We start from the raw sequence: 25,940 nt of genomic DNA, 5'->3' as shown, positions 1-25,940 counted from the left end.
TATTTGCTGCATGAATTGCCAACAATGTGAGCAATTCTTTATACAGGAGAGTATAAATTTTATCTAAATTTAGCCTCAAGAGGGCCTCTTTTTTTCTTAGATGAACAGTTCTAACAGTGAAAATGATTCAAGTATGACCAAATACTGCCTTACTATATAAACAGTACAAACTTAACCAGACAATATCCAATTTTAATAGATTGTGTCAAGGGAAATACCCAATTGATACATTTAGGGAATTACACAGCAAAAAAGGCAAATATTTCAGTTAAAAATATGTGTCGCGACTTGAATTTTGGGTCTTCCAATTGAATTAATCATTGCGAAAGGTGAAAACAAATACAAAAGAACAATAGTTTGGTGCAGTTTATACAATATAGTTAATATTGACACCCTAGAATAAAGTTTTATATCAGTACCCATCAATTTGACTTATTATGATGACTCAGCACTTTTCTCAACACAGTACTGTTCTCAGATAAAAAATTCTATTCTTTGTGGTAAAAAATCAAATGTTCTTATCAAATGCTTCAAAATAGTATATTATGACTGAAGTCTGATTGATTTTGATTTCCCTTGCTATCTTGATTATAGGGAAAACGGTACTATTTATTCTGCCATACTAACATTTTCTAAATTTGCAAGTTTTTATAATAAAAACCTGGATAAAACAGTTATGTGTGGTGTTAGTATTTTTTTACTGTATTCTAAAAATTGAAGCCAAATAGTATCATGACCAATCTCCGTTTGTTTATGTTATCCATGCCCACCGTCATTTTGCACCAAATTTATGAAATTTTAGAACCCTTTTCGAATAATTCTCTAGATCAAATATAAGAGAACTACGACACAACACTAACAAAGAAATGCTAAATAAAAACACTTCAACGCATTCAGAAATAATTCAGTCAACAACTAAATCAAATTCACATATACTCCATATAGAAAAAAAATCACAAAAATACGTAGAATAGCATGACGTTTACTAGCGGGAGGTTTTTATGGGATTACGATATGGATCAAGTAACACCCATATCAATATATATAAAAGACAAATATCTGACCTGTCCTACCAGTAGTTAACCCAAATTCAACAAAGATGCTAGAATTAGAGCAGTTTCAAAAGTTATTAACCCCCGGTTCTTTCCAGTACTTCTGTTTCATCCACCATAGTAGCAGGCTTCACATTGTCCCTGTGCCCCTTTTGCGTTGGGATGGGGATTGACCTTGTACATATTGTTGTGAATACGTTAGTAACACATCTCTTTTACTCTCCAAATAACGGAGGATTGAATCTAACAGTCCATACGTAATACGAAATAAAAACATCAGTACTTTATAATCTATTCCAAAGGGGAGCAATGTGGACATTACCACTGAATTGTTGTGATTTCTTTTATTCGAAACTGTCTTTGTGTGACTTTATTCTGCAACAATTTTTTTTTTTCACATACAAGATTTGGTTTTAAACAGAATGTTGTATTTTCTTTTCCCTCTTATTTTGAAATGGAAACCAACAGTTTGTTTTACCCCTCCCCCCCTTTTTCCACAGAAAATGGTTTGGATTGGCATTGTCTAATATATAATCATTAAAACAATGTTATTATATTTTTCTGAGACATATTCAATAACACCATCTGGGACTAATTATATGTAATAATTTTTATTCCACTACTACCTCCAATCCCCTAAAGAAAGAAAATGACCCGATTCCCTTAGACATACCGTTTTAGATTGTAGAAAGTTGTTCCGAAAATTTTACCCTAAATTCATCATGGAAGAAAGATTTTGATTGGACAATGAAATAATTTTTGCCATACCATTAATGTAATTATGCGATTGCATAAAGCTTTTTGCGATTGCATTAATAAAAGTGCGATCGCATAAATAATTACGCCATTGCATAAATATAATTGTGCAATGGCAAAATTAATTAGGCGATGGCATAAAACGCCATTTATTCAATCGCATAATTATTTATCCCATCGCAAAATTATTTATGCAATCGCATAAAAAAATATATGCGATTGCATTAAAACGCCATTGTGACACTATTCCCGCGCCATAGACACCACACTGACACGATGTTAGATGTTTAAAAAATAACTTCGACTTTATTAAAACGAAACAGTTATTCAATTTTATATGACTAGTGACTGAGACTAGTGACATCATTTAAAAGAAATGGATGCAGAAATATAATATCGCATATTGTTACAGTAATTCCTACCTGTTGACTGTTGTCAAGTGCGTTAACGACGATAGTGAAAGTAGAATAATCGGAAATCCACAATACTTTTAAATAGCGATTATGTATAAATTATGTTCAACAAATCCGGGATCATACAGCAGTCACCTAGGGAAAACTTTATTTGTTCAAATCGCATTTTAAAAAAAACAATTACAATACACCAAATGTTTTTATAAATTATTAAACAATATTTGAAAAAAGATTTGTAATCAGCAGAAAGATACGTCCTTATATTATCTCTTTTTTCGATTATCTCCTAGTTATAAATGTTTATTACAATCTGTATAATTATATTATGAGATCTGGAAACAAGCTAGACAAATATTGCAATACCTATGTTCATACGGTTATTTGTACAGCTATTAAATGTTATACCTGTTCTATGGAATATGTGTATATTATGAGTATTCAGCATACTTTTTAAAATAAAGCTTATTATGTATGATCTTTAATTATAATAATATATAGTCTAAAATATGGTAAAATTAGTCTCACCATTGATTGATTATGTTAACGCCACTATCAACACTATTGGCTGTATCATGGCAGTCAGTACCTATTGGCTAAGGAAGCCGGAATGCCCGAAAAGAAACACCGACCTTCGGCAGTGACATTCTTTGTAAATTCAGATTTCTTGCCACTATCTTTTATAAGGAAGTATATATCCTAGGTATCGTAAGGTTTTGTCAAATTTGTAAAATACTTGTATTCATCTCCAACAAAGAATCGATTTTCTTGTTTATTTTACAGAAATAATAATGGTTTCCAGTTAAGGGGATTAAACGATACAAGTAATTTTAAAAACAACAAATCACAAAAATGACCCAGAATTTAACACCGTATGGCCTTCTACAATGAGCAATTCCATACCGCATAAGTGAGCTATAAAAGCGACAAAAAAAAAACAAATGTGTAACACAGCAACAAACGACAAAAACTAAATCACAGGATCCTGACATGGCGGACAGGCACATACAGAAGGTGGGGATAAACTCGTTTGTTGGCGCCACCTCCAACCCCCCCCCCCTCCACCCCTTAAACCGTGGACAGAGGTGTAGCAGTACAACATCATGAGAACAAACTATACAAACCAGTTAAAATATGATTAACTCAACAAATGGATACAAATAGAAATACTTCAACAAAACAGAGTGGACGAGGACGCCAAAAAGAATTTGTACATACACACACAACCGAACGACAAAGTACAGATTTGATTGTAATCGCAGTTACCATGGTTACAGGGAGCTATTTCAAAGCCAATATCAACTAATGAAAAATAATGCATTTAAGACTAAAATATCAACCAGTACACATCCAAAATCCGTTTGATTTAGTATAAAGACGTCATAAACTGTCAGAGAAAAACACTACCTTGTGAAATGTCAATTTTAATATATGAGATACAGGTATCGACAGATTGAAGAGTCATGAATATGCATATATGTTTATAAAAATATGATATTTCATTAGTTTGATTTTAAATTACTGATATTAAAATCAATATTAATATTAATACCAATAAAACCTATATTCAAAGATCTATTCAGAAACATTTTATAATTAGTTTATTTGAAGATCGAAAAGTTTACACGGATCGTTTTCAAATTTCAGGGCTATGCTAATAACATCTCCGTACATATGCGGATGTGCTATCCCGTTTGATATTAGTTTTTACAAGTACAACCAAACTTCGTAAACAAATATTTCTATCTATTGAAGAATTTAATAAAGTTTTTTAAAAATACTGCTATTTGTTGTATTGAAATCCGTGACTTGATAATTCCCCAGTGATAGAATCACTGGTTTAAACGTTTACTACTAAATATATATTTCTGCACCCAACTAAATAAAAGAAATCTGAGAGTACCGTAGATCCAAAAAGCAAAGTTTTTGTGTCATCTTGGAGAGGAAGAACTGAAAAATAATGTAATAGTTCATGTCTTAAATCAGTGTATATGGAACAAGATAACAGGAGGTGAGAATTTGTTTCTACAACACCACCACAACAATTAGGAGAGTTTACCAAATTGCGAAAGGAATAGGTCAGAGTTCCATTAATCCATTCTTATGAAGAACAAGAAGAATTTAACAAAAGATATCCTTTATAATAATACGTTGGGGCCTTAGTATTTTGAGTACAGTTTAACTTTTGAATAATGATAGAGATTCACATTTTCTTATGTATAAGTTAAGAGTGTTCCATAGTCTTCTTGTTGCTGAGACAAAATATATTTTAATGTAGAAGAACTAAGAATGTCATTCTTAAGAACGTTATATATATGTGGTATTAAACGGCATACCACCATCCCATTGTTGGCTGCTCTGTCGGCCGTTTCAAACACAAACCGCTTTGAAAATACTTGAAGTTTATTTCTTCTTTTAGAAATAGGCCTATAATGTACTAATTCATGTTTCTTAATTATTTCAAAATCGAATAACCAAAACTTAATCGATATTTGTAACTTATTTATCTACATGTTGTAACACCAACTTTGATACAGTATATCCGATATTGTATTTTTAGGTCACCTGGCCCGAAGGGCCAAGTGAGCTTTTCTCATCACTTGGCGTCCGGCGTCCGTCGTCGTCCGTCGTCGTCCGTCGTCGTCCGTCGTCGTTAACTTTTACAAAAATCTTCTCCTCTGAAACTGTTGGGCCAAATTAATCCAAACTTGGCCATAATCATCATTGGGGTATCTAGTTTAGAAATTGTGTGGCGTGACCCCGCCAACCAACCAAGATGGCCGCCACGGCTAAAAATAGAACATAGGGGTAAAATGCAGTTTTTGGCTTATAACTCAAAAACCAAAGCATTTAGAGCAAATCTGACATGGGGTAAAAATGTTCATCAGGTCAAGATCTATCTGCCCTGAAATTTTCAGATGAATCAGACAACCAGTTGTTGGGTTGCTGCCCCTAAATTGGTAATTTTAAGGAAATTTTGCTGTTTTTGGTTATTATCTTGAATATTATTATAGATAGAGATAAACTGTAAACAGCAATAATGTTCAGCAAAGTAAGATTTACAAATAAGTTAGCATGACGGAAATGGTCAAATGACCCCTTTAAGAGTTATTGCCCTTTATAGTCAATTTTTAACCATTTTTTGTAGATCTTAGTTATCTTTTACAAAAATCTTCTTCTCTGAAACTGCTGGGCCAAATTAATCCAAACTTGGCCATAATTATCATTGGGGTATCTAGTTTAGAAATTGTGTGGCGTGACCCCGCCAACCAACCAAGATGGCCGCCACGGCTAAAAATAGAACATAGGGGTAAAATGCAGTTTTTGGCTTATAACTCAAAAACCAAAGCATTTAGAGCAAATCTGACATGGGGGTAAAAATGTTCATCAGGTCAAGATCTATCTGCCCTGAAATTTTCAGATGAATCAGACAACCAGTTGTTGGGTTGCTGCCCCTAAATTGGTAATTTTAAGGAAATTTTGCTGTTTTTGGTTATTATCTTGAATATTATTATAGATAGAGATAAACTGTAAACAGCAATAATGTTCAGCAAAGTAAGATTTACAAATAAGTTAACATGACGGAAATGGTCAAATGACCCCTTTAAGAGTTATTGCCCTTTATAGTCAATTTTTAACCATTTTTTGTAGATCTTAGTTATCTTTTACAAAAATCTTCTCCTCTGAAACTGCTGGGCCAAATTAATCCAAACTTAACCATAATCATCATTGGGGTATCTAGTTTAGAAATTGTGTGGCGTGACCCCGCCAACCAACCAAGATGGCCGCCACGGCTAAAAATAGAACATAGGGGTAAAATGCAGTTTTTGGCTTATAACTCAAAAACCAAAGCATTTAGAGCAAATCTGACAGGGGTCAAAATGTTCATCAGGTCAAGATCTATCTGCCCTGAAATTTTCAGATGAATCAGACAAACAGTTGTTGGGTTGCTGCCCCTAAATTGGTAATTTTAAGGAAATTTTGCTGTTTTTGGTTATTATCTTGAATATTATTATAGATAGAGATAAACTGTAAACAGCAATAATGTTCAGCAAAGTAAGATTTACAAATAAGTTAACATGACGGAAATGGTCAAATGACCCCTTTAAGAGTTATTGCCCTTTATAGTCAATTTTTAACCATTTTTTGTAGATCTTAGTTATCTTTTACAAAAATCTTCTCCTCTGAAACTGCTGGGCCAAATTAATCCAAACTTAACCATAATCATCATTGGGGTATCTAGTTTAGAAATTGTGTGGCGTGACCCCGCCAACCAACCAAGATGGCCGCCACGGCTAAAAATAGAACATAGGGGTAAAATGCAGTTTTTGGCTTATAACTCAAAAACCAAAGCATTTAGAGCAAATCTGACAGGGGTCAAAATGTTCATCAGGTCAAGATCTATCTGCCCTGAAATTTTCAGATGAATCAGACAAACAGTTGTTGGGTTGCTGCCCCTAAATTGGTAATTTTAAGGAAATTTTGCTGTTTTTGGTTATTATCTTGAATATTATTATAGATAGAGATAAACTGTAAACAGCAATAATGTTCAGCAAAGTAAGATTTACAAATAAGTTAACATGACGGAAATGGTCAAATGACCCCTTTAAGAGTTATTGCCCTTTATAGTCAATTTTTAACCATTTTTTGTAGATCTTAGTTATCTTTTACAAAAATCTTCTCCTCTGATAATACGTGGCCAAATTAAACTAAACTTGGCCACAATCATCATTTGGGTATTTAGTTTTAAAAATGTGTGGCGTGACCCGGTCAACTTACCATGATGGCCGCCATGGCTAAAAGTAGAACATAGGGGTAAAATGCAGTTTTTGGCTTATAACTCAAAAACCAAAGCATTTAGAGCAAATCTGACATGGGGTAAAAATGTTCATCAGGTCAAGATCTATCTGCCCTGAAATTTTCAGATGAATCAGACAAACAGTTGTTGGGTTGCTGCCCCTAAATTGGTAATTTTAAGGAAATTTTGCTGTTTTTGGTTATTATCTTGAATATTATTATAGATAGAGATAAACTGTAAACAGCAATAATGTTCAGCAAAGTAAGATTTACAAATAAGTTAACATGACGGAAATGGTCAAATGACCCCTTTAAGAGTTATTGCCCTTTATAGTCAATTTTTAACCATTTTTTGTAGATCTTAGTTATCTTTTACAAAAATCTTCTCCTCTGATAATACGTGGCCAAATTAAACCAAACTTGGCCACAATCATCATTTGGGTATTTAGTTTTAAAAATGTGTGGCGTGACCCGGTCAACTTACCATGATGGCCGCCATGGCTAAAAGTAGAACATAGGGGTAAAATTCAGTTTTTGGCTTATAACTCAAAAACCAAAGCATTTAGAGCAAATCTGACATGGGGTAAATGTTCATCAGGTCCAAATCTATCTGCCCTGAATTTTTCAGGTGAATCGGACAACCTGTTGTTGGGTTTTACAAAAATCTTCTCTGAAACTACTAAGCCAAGTTAATTATAGATAGAGATAATTGTAAGCAGTTAGAATGTTCAGTAACGTAAGATGAACAAACACATCACCATCACCAAAACACAATTTTGTCATGAATCCTTCTACGTCCTTTGTTTAATATTCACAAAAACCAAGGTGAGCGACACAGGCTCTTTAGAGTCTCTAGTTCTTTGTTTACAAAACAATGTTTTCCATTTTTAAACAACATACAAAGCGAAACTGTACTAATACAGCCCTTCATTTGATTACCATCCCATAATAGGATGGTAGTCAAATGAAGGGCTGTATATTGGGATTCCCATTATATAAATCTTCAAACTTTGATATACTTACTATAGGTATATAGTGTTGATCGGATATTTTTGAGTGTGACCACGAATTTTGATCTGAATATTTTTTGGTAAGACGTAGAAGAGGGCCGAAAGATACCAAAGGGACAGTCAAACTCATAAATCTAAAACAAACTGACAACACCATGGCTACAAATGAAAAAGACAAATAAACAACAGCACACACGACACAACATAGAAAACTAAAGAATAAACAACACGAACCTCACCAAAACACTAGGGGTGATCTCAGGTGCTCCGGAAGGGTAAGCAGATCCTGCTCCACATGCGGCACCCGTCGTGTTGCTTATGTAATAACAAATCCGGTAAATAGTCTAATTCGGTAGGTCACATTCATGAAAGGGAAGGGGATTGTAGTTACGACGTAAGGGGCGACATCAAAAGTTCAATGAAGGATAAAAAAAACTTAATTCACATAGTTTTTTCACTGACCCCCACACACCCCTCTTAACTTAATTTGGGAAAAAATGATTCACCAATAGGGATATATGTAAAATCGATTTTAGATTAACAAAACTTGCAGCAATGTTGACCAACCCCCCCCCCCCCTACCCCAAACTATTTGATTTAAGTTTTTTTTATCCTACATCGATCTTTTGATGTCGTCCCTAAGGAACATATCCGATATCATTTGTGAAACGGTTATTCCATAACGGTTAACCAACTCGTGATAGCGTCCGTAAAATTTACGAAGGGATGATTTCAACTTCACCATTGGAACTCTTGGTTTGATAGCTTCCTTGTGAGCAGCAACCCTCTATCAAGAAAATCATAATCGGAAATGCAAGTACGGGAATATCGTATCAATTGGGAGATATACACCCGTATGCAGGTGCTGCTGGAATGTTGCTACTTAGAAATTGAAAGTTCACAATTGGAAAGCTGAAATCATCTCTTTTGTCGTAAAGTTTTGTTTTCAACCGACCCTCATTGTCAATTTCTATATGTAAGTCAAGATATGAGGCCGACTTAACTGTATCTGTAGTATCCTTTATCTCTAGCTCGATGGGATAGATGCATTCCACATAGTCACCAAATTTTGAATTATTTAGTGAAAGAACATCATCTATATAGCGGAAAGTAGAGTTAAAGGATATTGCTAACTTCTTATCTTACTTCTTAAGAAGTTCCTTCATGAAGTCAGCCTCATAATAATAAAGAAACAAGTCGGCAAGTAGAGGGTCCGGTTTGTTCCCATTGGACTGCCGACAGTCTGTTGAAAAACATGTCCTCCGAATGTAAAAAATATGTTGTGAATCAAGAAATCAAGCATCTTGATTATATCAGTTTCAGAGAATTTTTTGTTTGAATCAGACTGATCCTTTACAAAGTAGGATTTATCCCTCCCTAAGACAAGATACTTGTATCTACGTTGGCCATTTTTTTTTGTGAAGCAAAGCAATACCAACTCTTTCGATTAATCTCTTAGTTTGGGATGTTGAATACTTTTCTAAAGAGTACAAAAGTCAAATGTTTTAATACTGTTACCAGATGAAAGAGAGTTAGATCGTATGTACTCTAAAAGATCTTTTGAAATTTTATGTATCCACATTAGATTCACGCCCCCTCTAGAATAGGCAGTTTCACAATAACTTTGAAGCCCGTCTTTGATTGCTGATCAAATAGATGTTAATAATTTAGAAACAGGTTTCGTTGAGCACTTGGAAGACCCAGCAATATACCGCTGTTAAAGAAACTTATGTAGTTTAGGTATCCAATACAGTGATGGAAGATCCAGTTCTTCATCTTTGGTTGAAATTCCAAAGGAACACAGAACAGACCTATGATTATCCAGTATTTCCTCTTTGGTAAGTGTCGTGAGGGTAGTAAGAAAATATACATACTATTCATATCAGGTGTTACTAAATTTAAAGTAGGAAAACGCTATTACCTTCATTTTAATGGTGTAATAATTGTATTTGCATGAACAAAGACTTCTGACAATAGTCGATTGTACCAAGTCAGGAAAATGGCCATTGTTATATTATAGTTCGTTTTTGTGAGTGTTAGATGTTTGTGTTGTGTTTCTGTTGTGTCGTAGTTCTCCTCTGACATTTGATGTGTTTCCCTCAGTTTAAGTTTGTAACTCGGATCTGTTTTTTTTTTCTCAATCGATTTTTGAATTTCGAACAGCGGTATACTACTGTTGCCTTTATTATTCAACTGGCATCGGTAAAAGTAATGTTTTGTTAAATGGGTGAAAACCAGTAAAGTATATTGATTATCCATGCTGATATCTAAAACTATAATGCATGGATTTAAAACTTCAAAATAAACATTTTAAATCTTTTAATATGCAAGTCAAAATATATGAACATAGAACGCAAGCATAAGTAGAAACTGCATAATTTTTAGTAACATTCATGCAACCACTCATAAGTTTTCATTTACAAACAATACTAAACTACAACAGTTACTCCCCTAAGCCAGAGTTTTGGAGAGATATGATTTGACTGATGCAACACATTGATATTTTATTGTTCTCATTATGACGTAAAGATCCTCTTCATGTTATATCAATTGATCATGCTTTAAAAAGAACATTTCAGTAACTTCACTTTTCAAGCTTTGATTCACACACAAATCTTACTGAAGTTTATCAAGAAACAATTAGCATATGAACTGACATCGGTATCCTTTATATTATAATATCATATTTACAATGGAAGTTAGTACATTATTAGTATACACGCATCAACTGAAATTAAAACTCACTACATCAATGCAAAATACTGCATAACGTTAGAAAAACCCAACTAAAATTCATGGTAAGAGTTTGTTATCTGATGATCCCTCACCGTTAAAAAAAAAAAAAGTAAAAGTAAAAAAAAACACCCAGTTGCCTTAAATATTAAGGATTAGAAAATGATGTGTCGACACATGTCAATGATAATTCAATAAAGTATCACGTTTCATGATATTGAACGGATAATATATTCTTTTTGTGTGTTGTTAAATGTTTTATATACACTGAGACATCTCTGGTTGTTTCACAATCTCTTAAAGACATGATAATTGTCTTATGATATTGAACGGACAATAGAATCTTTCTGTGTGTTGTTAAATGTTTCATATACACTGAAACATCTTTGCTTGTTTTCCAATGTCCTTAAGACATGATGACTTGTGAAAGCGGACAATTCCTGGTTATACAAGTTACCAGGAACTAATTGGTTTGATCCTCTGTCCCTCACATATGTCACAAATACATCAGCTGAAACATAAATATTAGATAAGTGTTCTTGCATAAAACTTACTGTTAAACATATAAAAAATCTTTCTAATCAAAATATCTAGGTGGTGTCCTGCAGGACGTAAGCCGTCTTAGACAACAAAAATAAGAACTGACCTCGCATTAATGTTGTGTTGCTAAGTGGATGCGTGAAAATACAATATGATGTCTGCGACAACGGTTGCAATTATGTATGGCAAGAGGTCATCTACGGACAGTAGCTAAACATTTTCTTTTAGGATTCTTTATCAAGTACGTGTACATAGCTAAACTATTTACGTATCAAATCGATTGACTGAGACCACGGTCCATTAAAAATGCAACAGTGAATGATTGAAGGACTGATGAATGTAAACTATGTATTTTTTAAATATTTTTAGCACATCAAAAATCTTAGAACAACATTTTTATGCTCTAATCATGAAATTAAAAGATTCATTAAGCTTTTTCTACGTAAGGAAATGCCATTTACCAAGTAAGAATATCAAAGTTGTATTTAATATGTTCAAGCTTTATATTTTGCCATTTGACAAGGGCCTTTCCAATTATTTTTTTATTTTAACAGTTTTATTTTGTTATTGTCTTTTTTCGTTTGTTTTTTCAGTGAAATATTTTTACATTGTCACGGGGAGCACATTCAGTCACAGCTGTTGTACATTATATTGAAATAAAATGATGTTGGAGTGCCTCGCGAAGGTCAGCCAATCAAATTGACGGATACATGTAGTATAAGTAAGTAAGTAAGTAAGTATATCATTTATTATAGTGACATGTGTAGTATATATAATATTACATAATAAGAATACAGTAATTAAATAAATTTACACCCGGCCCGTTGGACCTATAAGTCACTTTAAACCTAATGTTCAAATTTGTAATACGCAATGTGATTGTTACTTATAAAGAAGTTCCTTTCTTTTACAGAAAAATAAATTTAAATATTTAGCAGTTTGTCTTTGATGAAGTGTCATTAAATTAGCAAATGTTCTATTATCAATAAAATGTCTATCAAGGTTCACTGATTCAAATAATAATTGTCTTAAAGTATGGTAAGCTTTACAGTACAACAAGAAATGTTTTTCATCTTCAACTGATCCGTCATCACAGAAAGTGCAAAATCGTTCATCAGGAGCCTCATTTCTAAATCGTCCAGTTTCAATGCGTAAGGGTAGAATACCACAGCGAAATTGTGCCATAACTGATCGTTCTTGTTTCTTAATGTTCATTTTGACGTAAAGTTCAGTCTCGTACTTCTGTTTAATAGTAATGTAAGTTCTTAATTTGGGGTAAGTATAAGTATGATAAACTGTATTTTGTTATAAAAAATAGAAAGTCCCCAAAAATACAAATACAAAATCAATTTTGAATATATGCAATTTACACGGTAATTTATTTTTTTGTGCTGTGAATGTGTACTGTCGTAAATTCATTTTATGTGTTTATTGTTATTCTGTGGCTTACATTCTAAAATGTGTTATCATGTCGTTTATTTGTGTATTTCTCTGTCCGAGGTATTAATGCATTTATTTGTACTGTATTCCTGTCACGTTAGATTGTCATTTTAGTGGTAATTTTTACATTACAATATAAGCGAGATGTTTTACTGGTTATATATCAAGTTTCAAACCACCATTTTCTCTTTACATCTATTCTACCAAGTTAGGGATATGGCAGCTGTTTCAAATAAATCGTTTCTATATATTGTGGCGTTTATTTTTGTCGCAGTTTAGCGTTTCTGTTGTTTTCGATGTTTTTTCTTATATTTGATGTTTTACCCTCGGTTTTGGTTTTGACCCGGATTTGTTTCAGCAAAATGGATTTGTAACTATCGAACAGCGATGTGCTTCTATTGCCTTAATTAACACTTGTTTTATGTGGAAGACTTACCACCAATGTTCTGAGCAGCTTGTACAGTTACAAGCCGCTTATCGCCTAAGCTCTGTACAGGAGTCTCTAAGATTATGTTGGATTCATTGAAGTCGACAAATACAAATATATATATTGCAGGTGGAATACTTAGAATATCTTCATGTCTCCTGACCAGATGCTGGATAACTATGATGTTTCTTTTTCTGCTTCTTGCTACAGCCGATTCTACCAATTGTTTGTGCAAATTCATAGTTTCAGAGTGAAAACTCAAGACACATAATATGTTTTTCAACACTGGAACTTTATGAATCCTATCCAGTATACTAGGAGCCCTCTAAAACAGTAACGTGAAAACCCCCATCAAACAGTTTATCTTTTAATACTGTTAAAGGGGCACTATCTGTCAAATTTATATTCAACGGTTTGCTAAATTCTCATTATTGATTTATAACTATGTAAAACATTTATCCTAATTATAACAAGAGGCTATAAAGAGCCTGAATCGCTCACCTGTAATGTTTTGCTTAAATCTTTTATCAATGATTAATTTTGCTATTTTTGCTAATTTATTTTAATGAATGGCCTGAAACTTCCATTGAAATGTTCTATGCATCTGTAATATTTTCCTCAAAATCAAAGAAATGCATTTTACCCCTTTTGTTCCATTTTAAAATACAATGTAGTGACTATGTTTCTTCACATACAAGAAAATAAAATATAAAATGTATATACTCTGATACTCATTCACTCCTTGTTTGTCATAGCTGATTCATCAGTTTCAAATGAGAAAATGTTTCAAAGTAAACTAAATGAACAAATTGTGAAAAATTATTTTAAAAGGCAATAACTCCTTAAGGAGACAACTAACAGTTTTGGTTATACGAACTTATTTGTAGATCTTACTTTGATGAACATTTTTGTTTATCTTTCTCATTAATAATACTCGAGATACAACTAAAATCTGCAAAATTTCCGTTAAATTGCCAATTTTAAAAGTGGCAGTAATCAAACTTTGGTTGAAAAATGCATCTTAAAATTTCAGGGCTGACAGACCTTGGCCTAATTAACATTTTTCCCTCAAGAGATTAGCTCTAAATGCTTTGGTTTTTGATATATAAGCCAAAAACTACATTTGACCCTATGTTCTATTTTAGCCATGTCGGCCATGTTTCTTTTTACGAAACAGAAAATAAAACACAAACTTTTAAACGATTATGATCATTCAGCAAAAGTTTGGTTGGAATTGGTTTAGAAGTTTTAGAGAAGAATATTTTTTTTAAGTTAGAAAACAAATTGTGTAAAATTGTCCTCAAAGGTCAATAACTCATTAAGGGGTCAATTTAAACGTTTAGTCTTATATACTTATTTGCAGATCTTACCTTTCTGAACATTTTTGCTGTTCACAGATTATCTTTATCATTAATATTATTAAAGATAATATTCAAAAACTGCAAAAATTTCTTAAAATTACCAATTTAGTCGCAGCAACCCAACAAAAGGGTATCAAACAAAACTGAAAAATTCAGGACTGATAGAACTCCACCTAATGAGCACTTTTACCCCTGTCAGATTTGCTCTAAATGCTTTGCTTTTTTCATATATAAGCCAAAAACTGCATTTTACCCTTATGTTCTATTTTAAGCCATGGCGGCCATGTTTTTTGACGAAACAGTAAATCAAACACAAGATTTATTCTAGATACCCTAAGAATCATTCAGCTAAAGTCTGGTTGGAATTGGTTCAGTAGTTCAAGAGAAGAAGATGTTTGAAATAGTTCGAAGACCAGACGAACGATGACTGACGACTACGGACGACGACGACTGACACAAAGAGATGAAAAAAGTTCACTAATCCATCGGAACGGTGACCTAAAAAGTCAAACTGCAATGTAGCTTCGTTTTGTTTGTATTTTAGTCTGGACGCTATCTAATTAATTAATGAGTTGACATCCGAAGAACTCCGATGTTCATATAAGAGAAACAAATATATATATAGATATGAATAGAAAACGATCCCGTGTTAGGAGATTTTTCTAGGTCTGATTAATTTCATATTATTGATTACAGTGAAACCTGTTATAAGAGACCACTTAAGGTACAGCAAAAAAGTTGTCATTTAAGACAGATGGTATTTTAATACAGGTTCTATTCATATGAAATGTACTACAGAGGGATCTAGAATTAATGGTTTTATGGCACAGGGTTTTGCTTTATACAGGTGGTCTCTTAAACAGTTCTGTCTGTTAATGTTAATCATCGTTTTTACCTTTTTTGAATGATTTTTATGGATCGAATCAGTCATTTCAATGATTTAGCTTTGTTTCACTTGCAATGTTGACACTATTTTTCTTTAAATAACCACCAAACACGCACAATACATGCGTTATCCATGTCTAGCTAAGGATTTATATTGAAGTTCTACGGAATGTGGATTTAATGAGGTCGAATAATTCACTTGCAAGTGCATAATTAATTATAAATGTTTCTTAGCTTATTTGGATAAAATAGAACCGTTCTGGTTGCTAAAAGCGAATCATTATTTCACTATTCCACTTTCATTAATGATTGAACAACAATAATCATGATTTACATTTTTCATATATCTCGTACCTAGTGCCCTTTAAGTAAGTACACATTTCCTCATGCATGCCAGATAAGACACAATTCCTTTATAATAGATACAGGAAGATGATGTATGAGTGCCAATGAGACAACTCTCTATCCAAGTCACAATTTAAAAAGTAAACCATTATAGGTCAAGGTACAGTCTTCAACACAGATCCTTGGCTCTCACCAAACAGCAAGCTATAAGGGCCCCCAATTACTACCAGCATTAAACCATTCAAACAGGAAAACAAACAGTCTAATCTAAATAAAAACCGAGAAACGAGAATTTACTTATTTTCATTTTTTCAATAAAAATATATGGAAAATGTGCCTCTGCTTTTATAGTATATCGGGTCTGTTTGCTCGAAAAACATGTTCGCACCCTTCACGTGTACACCGTAGTCCAAATGATAAAGACTTCAGAAAGGCGTCAAAGCAAACATTTCAAAATAACCTTCCAAGACGGCATAATTATTTGGACTAGTAAACACCGTTGGGTCGTTTTCACCCTATTTTTATTCGAATAACGTTTTAATTCGTATATTTGAAAACATTACTATTTTCAGAAATAAGATTCGAGAATTGTTCAAACTTTTTTTTTAATGATTAGATGATTGATTATCAAATAATGTTTTATTTAAGATTACTGTTAATTGGTATACACAACGCATTTTTGGTATCAGTGTTATGTGTTGGTGTGCTTGGTGTAAAGTAAAATACAAAAGTTAACGTGTAAGAAAAAAAACCAATGAAGATTTTTAAAGAAAGAAATGAGGGATAACAGTTTGTTACCAGTTTGATAGCCGTTTGAAAATTAAACAATAAAGAAAAAACGGGGTGCGAACGTGTGAAGTGCGACATAAAAGGGGTCTAACAAAAATGTGAGCGAACAAGTTTGGTGGCTTGATTCTTGCAGATAACGTAATAAAGGGACATAACCCATGAACGGTAATAGTGACGCTCCCAAAATTTGTAGTTTATCTGAGTTGTATTTGGAACACTCGTTTCAACTAAGACTCGTGTCAACCAATTCGTCCCCAAATTGCTTAGTCAATTTTAAACTGTTTACCGAACAGTGTTAAACCATTTAAACTTTTGAAATAACCTTATATATTTAATTCTTACTGTATATATGTATATATGATAAATGTTAGAACTTATTTAAAATTGATTTTTGTGGTTTACACTAGAAATGATGGTATCGTTTTAAGCAAATATTCCATGACGCTGTTTTTTAATATTAAGTACTTAAAAGTAAAAGTCTTGTATGAATTCATTAAAAGAATACATCCGACTGATATCGTCTGGAAGACATAACGTTGCGCCGACCATTTAACAGTAAAATGCATCAGTGATGAACGCATGAATTAAAAAATAATCAGTGAAATGCTGTTGTTGTTTTCTGCTATATGCACATGTTAATATATTCTTATTTGTATCAATGAAATCGTATTGTTTATGCATAAGTAAGATTATCTGAAATATTCCTACAGGTTGACTAGAAAAAAAGCAACGACAAAACACAAAACCAATTGGCTAGCATTCATCTGAGCTTTGTGGTAATACGCATTGTGTATAAGTTTCATAACATTAGGTTGCAGCAAATTTAAGTAAAAGAACGGAAACAAAAAATACAGCATTTTTTCAATTTATAAAGGGGTATAACTCAAGAACGGTAAAAGTGATGCTACCAAAACTCAATATCGATCTGGGTATTATTTGGTAATAAATTTAACATTGTGTATAAGATTCATTACATTTGGTTGAGACAAACTATAGTTGGAGAACGAAACAAACCCGATTTCCGGACGTACGGAAGAACGGACGAACGTACAGACGTACAAGGGTAAAAATGGTGACCCCTTTGGACATATAAAAAACTTAGTTTAATCATGAAATGTTATTCTGCAAGTGAAGCATGATCAATGATGAAAAATGTTTACAAAAACGTCAGACGCAAACTGAAAGATATGATTTAGACTGTACAGGTTGTACTGTTGTTATCAATTTAACCAATAATTAATTTACTGACAAATAAAAAAAATCGGTTCTTTCACTTCACAAAAGATTCATATATTCTGAATCTTATCTCGAGACGACATTTTTGTAGAAATATTTGATATTTAATGATAAAAAATGTATACTTGGTTTGTTTGTATAGATTGCATCTATTTTACCAATAACATTGATTGTTTCATATTTTTTCAACATATCTTATTTATGTGGTCTGAATCACCTCCAATCCTGATGAAAAAAAAGTAAACTCACAAAAATACCGAACTCCGCAGAAAATTCAAATAAAAACAAAAATGAGTACCCAGTAAACGGATTCCTTACTCGCACTATCATTTTCTATGTTCATTGGACCGTGAGATTGGAATAAAAACTCTAATTTGGCATTAAAATTAAAAAGATCATATTATAGGGAGCATGTGTACTATGTTTCAAGTTGATTTAACTTCAACTTCATCAAAAACTTTCTTGACCAAAAACTTTAACCTTAAGCGGGACAGACGGACGAACAAACGAACGAACGGACAAACGAACGGACGCAGAGACCAAAATCGTAATGCCCCTCTACTATCGAAGGTAGGGCATAAAAAACTATCTTTTTATTTGTGTTAATGAACATAGCTTTAACTGTTTAGTCTGTGATTGATGGTATCCCTTTGACGTGGCTCTGTATCTATACATCGCGTCATAGTGTTATTGATCTATGATATTTTTTGTATGCTTGTCTTTCATTTTTGTTCATACGTTTTGCCTTTATGCCTTTTTTGTGTTTCTTTCTTATATATAACGTGTCCCTGTACTTATATATAAGAATATGACAGTTGTTGTCTACTCGCTTGATGTGTTTGGGCTTTTAATTTCTTCATTTGATAACGGACTCTCCGTTTTGTTTTTCCTCGGAGTTCAGTATTTTTGTGATTTTACTAAAACATTTAAGTGTCCACATAAAGCTTTTGACAAAGTGAAATTCAGTGTTTAACAAAATTCAGAACTCTCTCTTTTAAAACAAAAAATCATGTAAAATTTGCAATATCAAAAATATATTTGTCTACCACATTAAATGGTATACGATGGATAAAACTTTTAACGGTCTATTGATGTCTATGTTGTTTATGTTTCAAATAGATTATGATACAGTCATAGTTTCCGCTGAAAACACTTGATCTTAAAATAAAAAAATCTAGTGTTGGGGTCAGATCATTAAATCTCGTCTAAATCCGAGAATTTTCAATACATGAAGTTTTTAGTGTTTCTTTACATTACTATGTGTTTGTTTTTTTCTACATTTGTTAGAGGTATAGGGGTGGGTTGAGATCTCACAAAACATGTTTAACCCCGCCGCATTTTTGCGCCTGACCCAAGTCAGGAGCCGCTGGCCTTTGTCATGCTTATATAATTTTTAATTTTAGTTCATTGATTTTTTTCGGAGTTTAGTTTGACGTCCATTATCACTGTACTAGTATACAATTTTGTTTAGGGACCAGCTGAAGCACACCACCGGTAGCTGGATTTTTCGCTGTGTTGAAGACTCATTGGTGGCCATGGTGGACTCCGTCTGTTTTATACTTTATGGTCGGGTTGTTGTCTCTTTAACACATTTCCCATTTTTAATTTTCAATTTTATGTTTATACCCCGGTAGAATGCCGATGTCTTGACAATACGGCATCGCAATAGTTTAGCTTCTCTCAGGTGCTGGTAACTTTTATTTCTCAAATCCATTGTAGGTGTGCAGATAGGCATCTTTCTCTGGGAAAACGTGACTTATCTATAAGTCGATAAAACAAAACAAAAAAACTCAAATAAAATGTCTGTTCCTTTGTATAATTACAGGCTAAACATCTAATAGGGGCATTAAGGCCTAGTTTTGGCCAACAAAATAAAATGTTTGATAACCATTTCAAATTGGCACATAATGTTTAGAAATGGGGTCAAGAAATATAAATGAAAAACATAACGATTTTATCTGATGACGTCACAATGACGTCATAATATGTGCTTTTTTCACAAAAACGATGAAAAAATAGATATTTTATGCAGTTTTCTATCTTTATTTCCGTTGTGGAAACATCCTGCGCAGCCATGAAAGAACAAAATAATTTAACAAAAGCTTTATTATAACTATTGTTTCTTGGGTGCGCACATACTTTTTCAACCTAAAATGTACTTAAAATTTGATGAAACAAGAATGTGTCCACAGTACACGGATGCCCCACTCGCACTATCATTTTCTATGTTTAGTGGACCGTGAAATTGGAATAAATTCTCTAATTTGGCATTAAAATTGGAATGATCTTGTCAAAGGGAACCTGTATACTAAGTTTCAAGTTGATTGGACTTCTACTTTATCAAAAACTACCTTGACCAAAAACTTTAACCTGAAATTTGCACTATCATTTTCTATGTTCAGTGAACCGTAAAATTGGAGTCAAAACTCTAATTTGGCATTTAAATTAGAAAGATCATATCATAGGGCACATATATACTAAGTTTCAAGTTGATTGGACTTCAACTTCATCAAAAACTACCTTGACCAAAAACTTTAACCTGAAGCGGGAAAGACGGACGAACAGACGGACGGACGGACGGACAGACAGACAGACAGACGGACGAACGGACGCACAGACCAGAAAACATAATGCCCCTCTACTATCGTAGTTGGGGCATAAAAACAAGGAAAATCACGAAATTTAACATAATATGCAAATTGAGTCATTTGTTGCCATGGTAACTTGTTCGATGTCAAATTTGTTTTATTTTTTCTTAATTCCTTATACCTTAAGTTTTCAGTTATTTAAGGATATGTATGATAACTTTTAAATTTGCAGTAATTTTGGGGCCAAATAAGGGCCTCATTGCCCCTACTCCTTTGTTTTTTGGGATTTTTACCGTTGTTATTCAATTACCTGAGACATCAAAGATTCTGTTCTCTGGTTCTCTCTAAATTGCGATCTACCAGTACCATAGCCGTAATATATCCGATAAAAAAACACAGCAATCAATATAAATGCCACAACTACATTTAAACAAACATTGATGGGTTCTAAATATCCTACAATGAAACGTTTGTTGGATGAGAGAAGTATTTGCCATGTATATCTCCATTCCTCCACGTCTATCTAATGACAATATACTATAAAAAAAAAATAATCCTCGTACATTTTTTGGAAACTTCGTCTCAATACATTGTATTTATCAGGAAATTCCGTGTAAATGATGCTTTATTCAAAAATATTTCAAATCAGTGCTTGAACTATTCTGACACAGAAGATAAAAAACACGTAAGAGCTAAGAAATAAAAAAATGATAAATGAAACACAAAACAAGATAAGCATTCCACAAAATATTGTATCATTATTTTTATAATAATCATATATTTTAGGGGTAATAGGAAAATGTGCATTTCATTTAAGCTTCAGAATGGCTTTCAAAAAAAGTAATTGTGATAAAAATCGATTATCATGATGCAATAAGTTTAAGAGAATTTTTGTGTATTTATGTTTATTATCTACTTTAATGACGAAATCGTATTTTTATAAAATTACTATATATATGATATATATACAAGTCTAAATTAAAAACTACGTTCAAACATATGATTGCCTTTGATTAAAACCGCAATTTTTATACGTGTGCATGCAAAACAAATTTCTTGGTTGAGGGGTCTAAATACAACACAAACAACATTTTCCAAAAGACTAAGTGAAAAAGTATCTATCAACAAAACGCATTTGACTAGCAGGTCGAACAACAGATTTTCTAAAAACCCTGCCTTATATAAATATATATATATGTATATATATATATATATAACTCGTCTAAACATCAACCCAACAATGTTAGATCTGTAAATTTGCTTTCGTAAATTTTTGGTTCTTCCCTCGCCGGGATTCGAACCCATGCTACTGTGATATCGTGACACCAAATCGCCTGCACTGCAGCCGTCCCGCTAGACCACACGACCACCTGGGCTCTCTAAAAAAGAGCTTTCGCTGGCCGTGTGTTACCTTTCCATATATATATATATAAGTACGTCTAAACCAGTGACGACTCTACAACAGATTTATCCATCGGATCACCAGAGTGATTTATATTACACTTATGTACCCAGGTCACATTACCTAAAGGTCTGTGAAATCAGTGAAAAAGCTAGTACAAGTAATGAAATAAAACCGTTATTATCTTTTATTTACGTCTGAACCAGTGACAACACTACGATATATTTAGACGAATTTCATATATTATATATGTCATATATAACAACATTTTACAAATACCAAAAAAGTGAGAAAAGTGTATTTGAACAAAACGCATCAGAGTAACAGGTCGAACAGCTGATGTTCTTAAACCCTGCTGACTGCCATTGACGATTTCCAAATAAATTATTCAGAAGAGTAACAAAATGGATCTTCATATTAACAAAATGGATCTTCATATTAATTAGTTACCAAACAGAAAACAATAAACTTGTGAAAAGGATAGTATACAACAAACATGAGGTGCAAAAAAAGTACACCAGATCCAGATTTCGACTATTAATGTCTCTTCAGTGATGTAAGTTATCGAAACAGTATTTGGAAGGCTTTATAATTTACTTCAATTTAGGATAGACTCTTGAATTATAAAGAACAAAATACGATGAACGGATCATATAAACCGGAGGGAAAATATGATACAAGCCCATACAAAAAATATAAACAAGTCTTATTATTTGAAAACTGGTTAAAAACTGCAATTTTTATACTTGTGCATGTAAAACAAATTACGTGGTAGCGGGGGATAAATACAGCACAAACAACATTTTCCAAAAGAGTGAAAAAGTATATTTGGACAAAACGCATAAGGCTAACAGGTCGAACAACTGATGTTTTTAAAACCTTCTTACTGTCATTGACAATTTCCAAATAAATTAATCAGAATAGAAAAAAAATGGATCTTTATATCAATTTATAACCAAACAGAAAACAATAAACTTGTGAGAAGGATAGTATACCACAAACTTGAGGTGCCAAAAAAAGTACACCAGATCCGGATTTCGACTATTAATGTCTTTTCAGTGATGTTAGTTATCGAAACAGTATTTGGAAGGCTATATAATTTACTTTAATTTAGGATAGACTCTTGAATTTTAAAGAATCAAAATAGGATGAACGGATCATATAAACCGGAGGGAAAATATGATATAAGCCCATACGAAAAAATATAAACAAGTCTAATTATTTGAAAACTGGTTAAAAACTGCAATTTTTATACGTGTGCATATAAAACAAATTACGTGGTAGCGGGGGATAAATACAGCACAAACAACATTTCCAAAAGAGTGAAAAAGTATATTTGAACAAAACACATAAGACTGACATGTCGAACAACTAATGTTTTTAAATCCTGCTGATTGCCAAATAAATTGATCACAATAGTAACAAAATGGATCTTTCTATTTAATTATTACCAAATCGAAAACATATATATGTGTGGGTGTGTGTATGTATTTGTGTGTGTCTATGCTCCGAGACGTGCCCTTTAATTGAATACAATAAGTATTCTTATTCTTATTCTAATATTTATATCTTTTTATATCTTTTAATATGTAAACAAACTGAAAGAACCGAACGAGGAACACTTGCTAAATGGGTGCTTTAAGAACTCAAATGGTATATTTCTTTGTCAGAGAACGTTTTTAACACACTTTTGGAATTTAAAGATATTTCTGTTAAAGTTGAAACGATAAAAGTGAAACAACGATGTAAAGGTCAGGTAATACCATCAGAATAATAAATGATGATGTTTAAGTAGATATGTAGATATGTGTTGAATAGATATACAAAGATGTGGTATGATTCCAAATGGGACAACTTTCCATTCAAGTCACCATTTGTAAAATATAATCAATATAGGTCAAAGTATGGCGTTGAATGAACATTTAATTGACACCGCTGGTTGTGTATAGTTCGTCACCATATTCCTGGTGGATTCCAAACTAAAAGACAAGTTGAATGAGTGTGTCTTGCTTTGTTTCAATAACAAAAAATGTTAACGTAGATACAAGTATCTTGTCTAAGGGATGGTTACATCCTACTTTGTAAAAAAATCACTAATTCAAACAAAATATTCTCTGAAACTGCATATCTATGAGACACAACCATACCCCTCTTCTTGTCTTTTAGGAAGAATGAAAAGAAGTTAGCAGTATCTTTAAACTTTACTTTTTGCTATATAGATAATGTTCTCTCATTAAATATTTAAACATTTGGTGACTGTGTTGAAAGCAGCTACCCCTTCGAACTTTGAGATAAAGGATCTGACAGTTGCAGTTAAGTTTGCCTTTTTATTGACTTACATCTATAAATAGACAATGATTGTCGGTTGAAAATTTAACTACATAACAAAAGGTACAATATCAACTTCTTAATTGTGACCATTGCAGTTATTTGTAGCAACATTCTAGCCGCTCCTGTATACGGAAAATATATATCTCAGTTGATACGATATTCCAATACCTGCTTTTCCTATCAAGATTTCTTTAATAGTTGCTGCAAATAAAACCAAGAGTTCCAGGTAGTGAAATTGAAATCATTTCTTCGTAAGTTTAACGGACGCCATCATCTTTATTGAATATCCGTTTCACAGTCGATAGCGGATGTAGAGATACAAGAAGATGTGGTATGAGTGTTAATGATACAACTCACCATCCAAGCCACAAATTGTAAAAGCCAATCATTTTAGGTCGAAGTACGGCCATCAACACGGAGCCTTTACTCACACCGAACAAAAAGCTATAATACCATTAACAATTACTAGTATAAAACCATTCAAACAGGAATACCAACGGTCTTATCTATATAAACGAGAAACGAGAAACACTAATGAACCACATCAATAAAAGGGCAACCACGGACCAACAGGTTCCTGACTAAGAACATCTGGAAACAAATGCAGCGGGTTTAAACTTTTAAACAGGCGCGAAGCTTCACCGTAACCTGAAATATTAGTGTAACATCTCAACAAAGAAAGACACACTAAAATGTCAATTGAAATGGCTTAACTCAATATCTTTCTTTATTGTGTAGCTACAATCCCATCCCCTTTTCCCGAATGTCACCTACCAATTAAGTATAAAAAAGAAGATGTGGTATGATTGCCAATGAAACAACTCTTCACAAGAGCTGAGACCAAATGACACAGACATTAACAACTATAAGTCACCTTACGGTCTTCAACAATGAGCAAAGCCCATACCGCATTGTAAGCTATAAAAAGCCCCGGAATGAAAAATTGAAAAAAAAAATCAAACGACAAAACCAACGGTCTTATTTTTTAACAAAAAATATACAAAAAACAAATATGTAACACATCGACAAACGACAACCACTAAATAATTGTCTCCTGACTTGGGACAGGCACATATATGCACATTGTGACGGGGTAAACATACATATGTCTTAGCGGGATCCCAACCCCCCATTTACCTTGGACAGTGGTGTAACAGTTCAACATAAAAACAAACTATAAAAATCAGTTGAAAAAGGCGTAACTCATCAGATGGATACAATTGGAGTGGACGTTATTCCAACATCAAAGGACAATAATCACTAATCTTAGAGTACTTGCAGTTACTGACAGCTAGTGCAAAGCAACTAACAACTAATAAAAAAAATCAAGCATCTAAGACTTAATTAAAAAAACCACATCCAACATCCAATGGATTTATTGTAAAGACGTCATAAACAGTCAGGACAAAACATGACCTTGTGCAATAACATGATACAGGTATCGACATATTGTAGATCCATGAATGTGTATACGTATATAACAACAATATTTAATTAGCTGTTCATTTGCTGAAAACAAAATCGAAGACTTGATTCCGGGTTTGTACTAACATGAGCAACATGACGGGTGTTATATGTGGATGAGGATCTGATTCCGGAGCACCTGAGATCACCCTTATTTTCTAGTGGGGTTTGTATTGTTAAGTCTTTAGATTTCTATGTTGTAGTGTGTGTGCTATTGTTTATCTGTTTGTCTTTTTCTATTTCAATCTATGGCGTCGTCAGTTTATTTTCGACATATGACTTTCAATGTCCCTCTGGTATCTTTCGCCTCTCTTTACATGCTTTAATGTAGAAATATTGGCAGAAAGAATCGTAGAATGATGTACGGTGGAACA

The 25,940-nt window shown here is 33.0% G+C and overlaps 1 protein-coding gene across 2 annotated transcripts in view; it reads right to left on the bottom strand.

The window, feature by feature from the left end:
* Positions 1-10,327: 10,327 nt before the first annotated feature.
* Positions 10,328-25,940, bottom strand: part of LOC143079076 (uncharacterized) — an 85,860-nt gene continuing 70,247 nt past the window's right edge. Inside the window, exons 2-4 of one of the 2 annotated variants that reach the window (XM_076254241.1) lie at positions 20,680-20,825; positions 13,175-13,490; positions 10,913-11,269 (exon numbers count right to left, since the gene is read on the bottom strand). In XM_076254241.1, coding sequence (XP_076110356.1) covers positions 11,076-11,269; positions 13,175-13,490; positions 20,680-20,825 — 656 coding nt within the window. In that variant the 3' untranslated portion in view covers positions 10,913-11,075. Of the gene's footprint in view, positions 11,270-13,174; positions 13,491-20,679; positions 20,826-25,940 lie in introns of both variants that reach the window. The other variant, XM_076254240.1, reaches the window with a different exon arrangement.

This window comes from Mytilus galloprovincialis, chromosome 6 (assembly GCF_965363235.1).
Source record: "Mytilus galloprovincialis chromosome 6, xbMytGall1.hap1.1, whole genome shotgun sequence".
NCBI classification, from domain to species: domain Eukaryota; kingdom Metazoa; phylum Mollusca; class Bivalvia; order Mytilida; family Mytilidae; genus Mytilus; species Mytilus galloprovincialis.
Note: the sequence above shows the minus strand (reverse complement) of the source record. Positions and strands in the feature narration are given on the sequence as shown.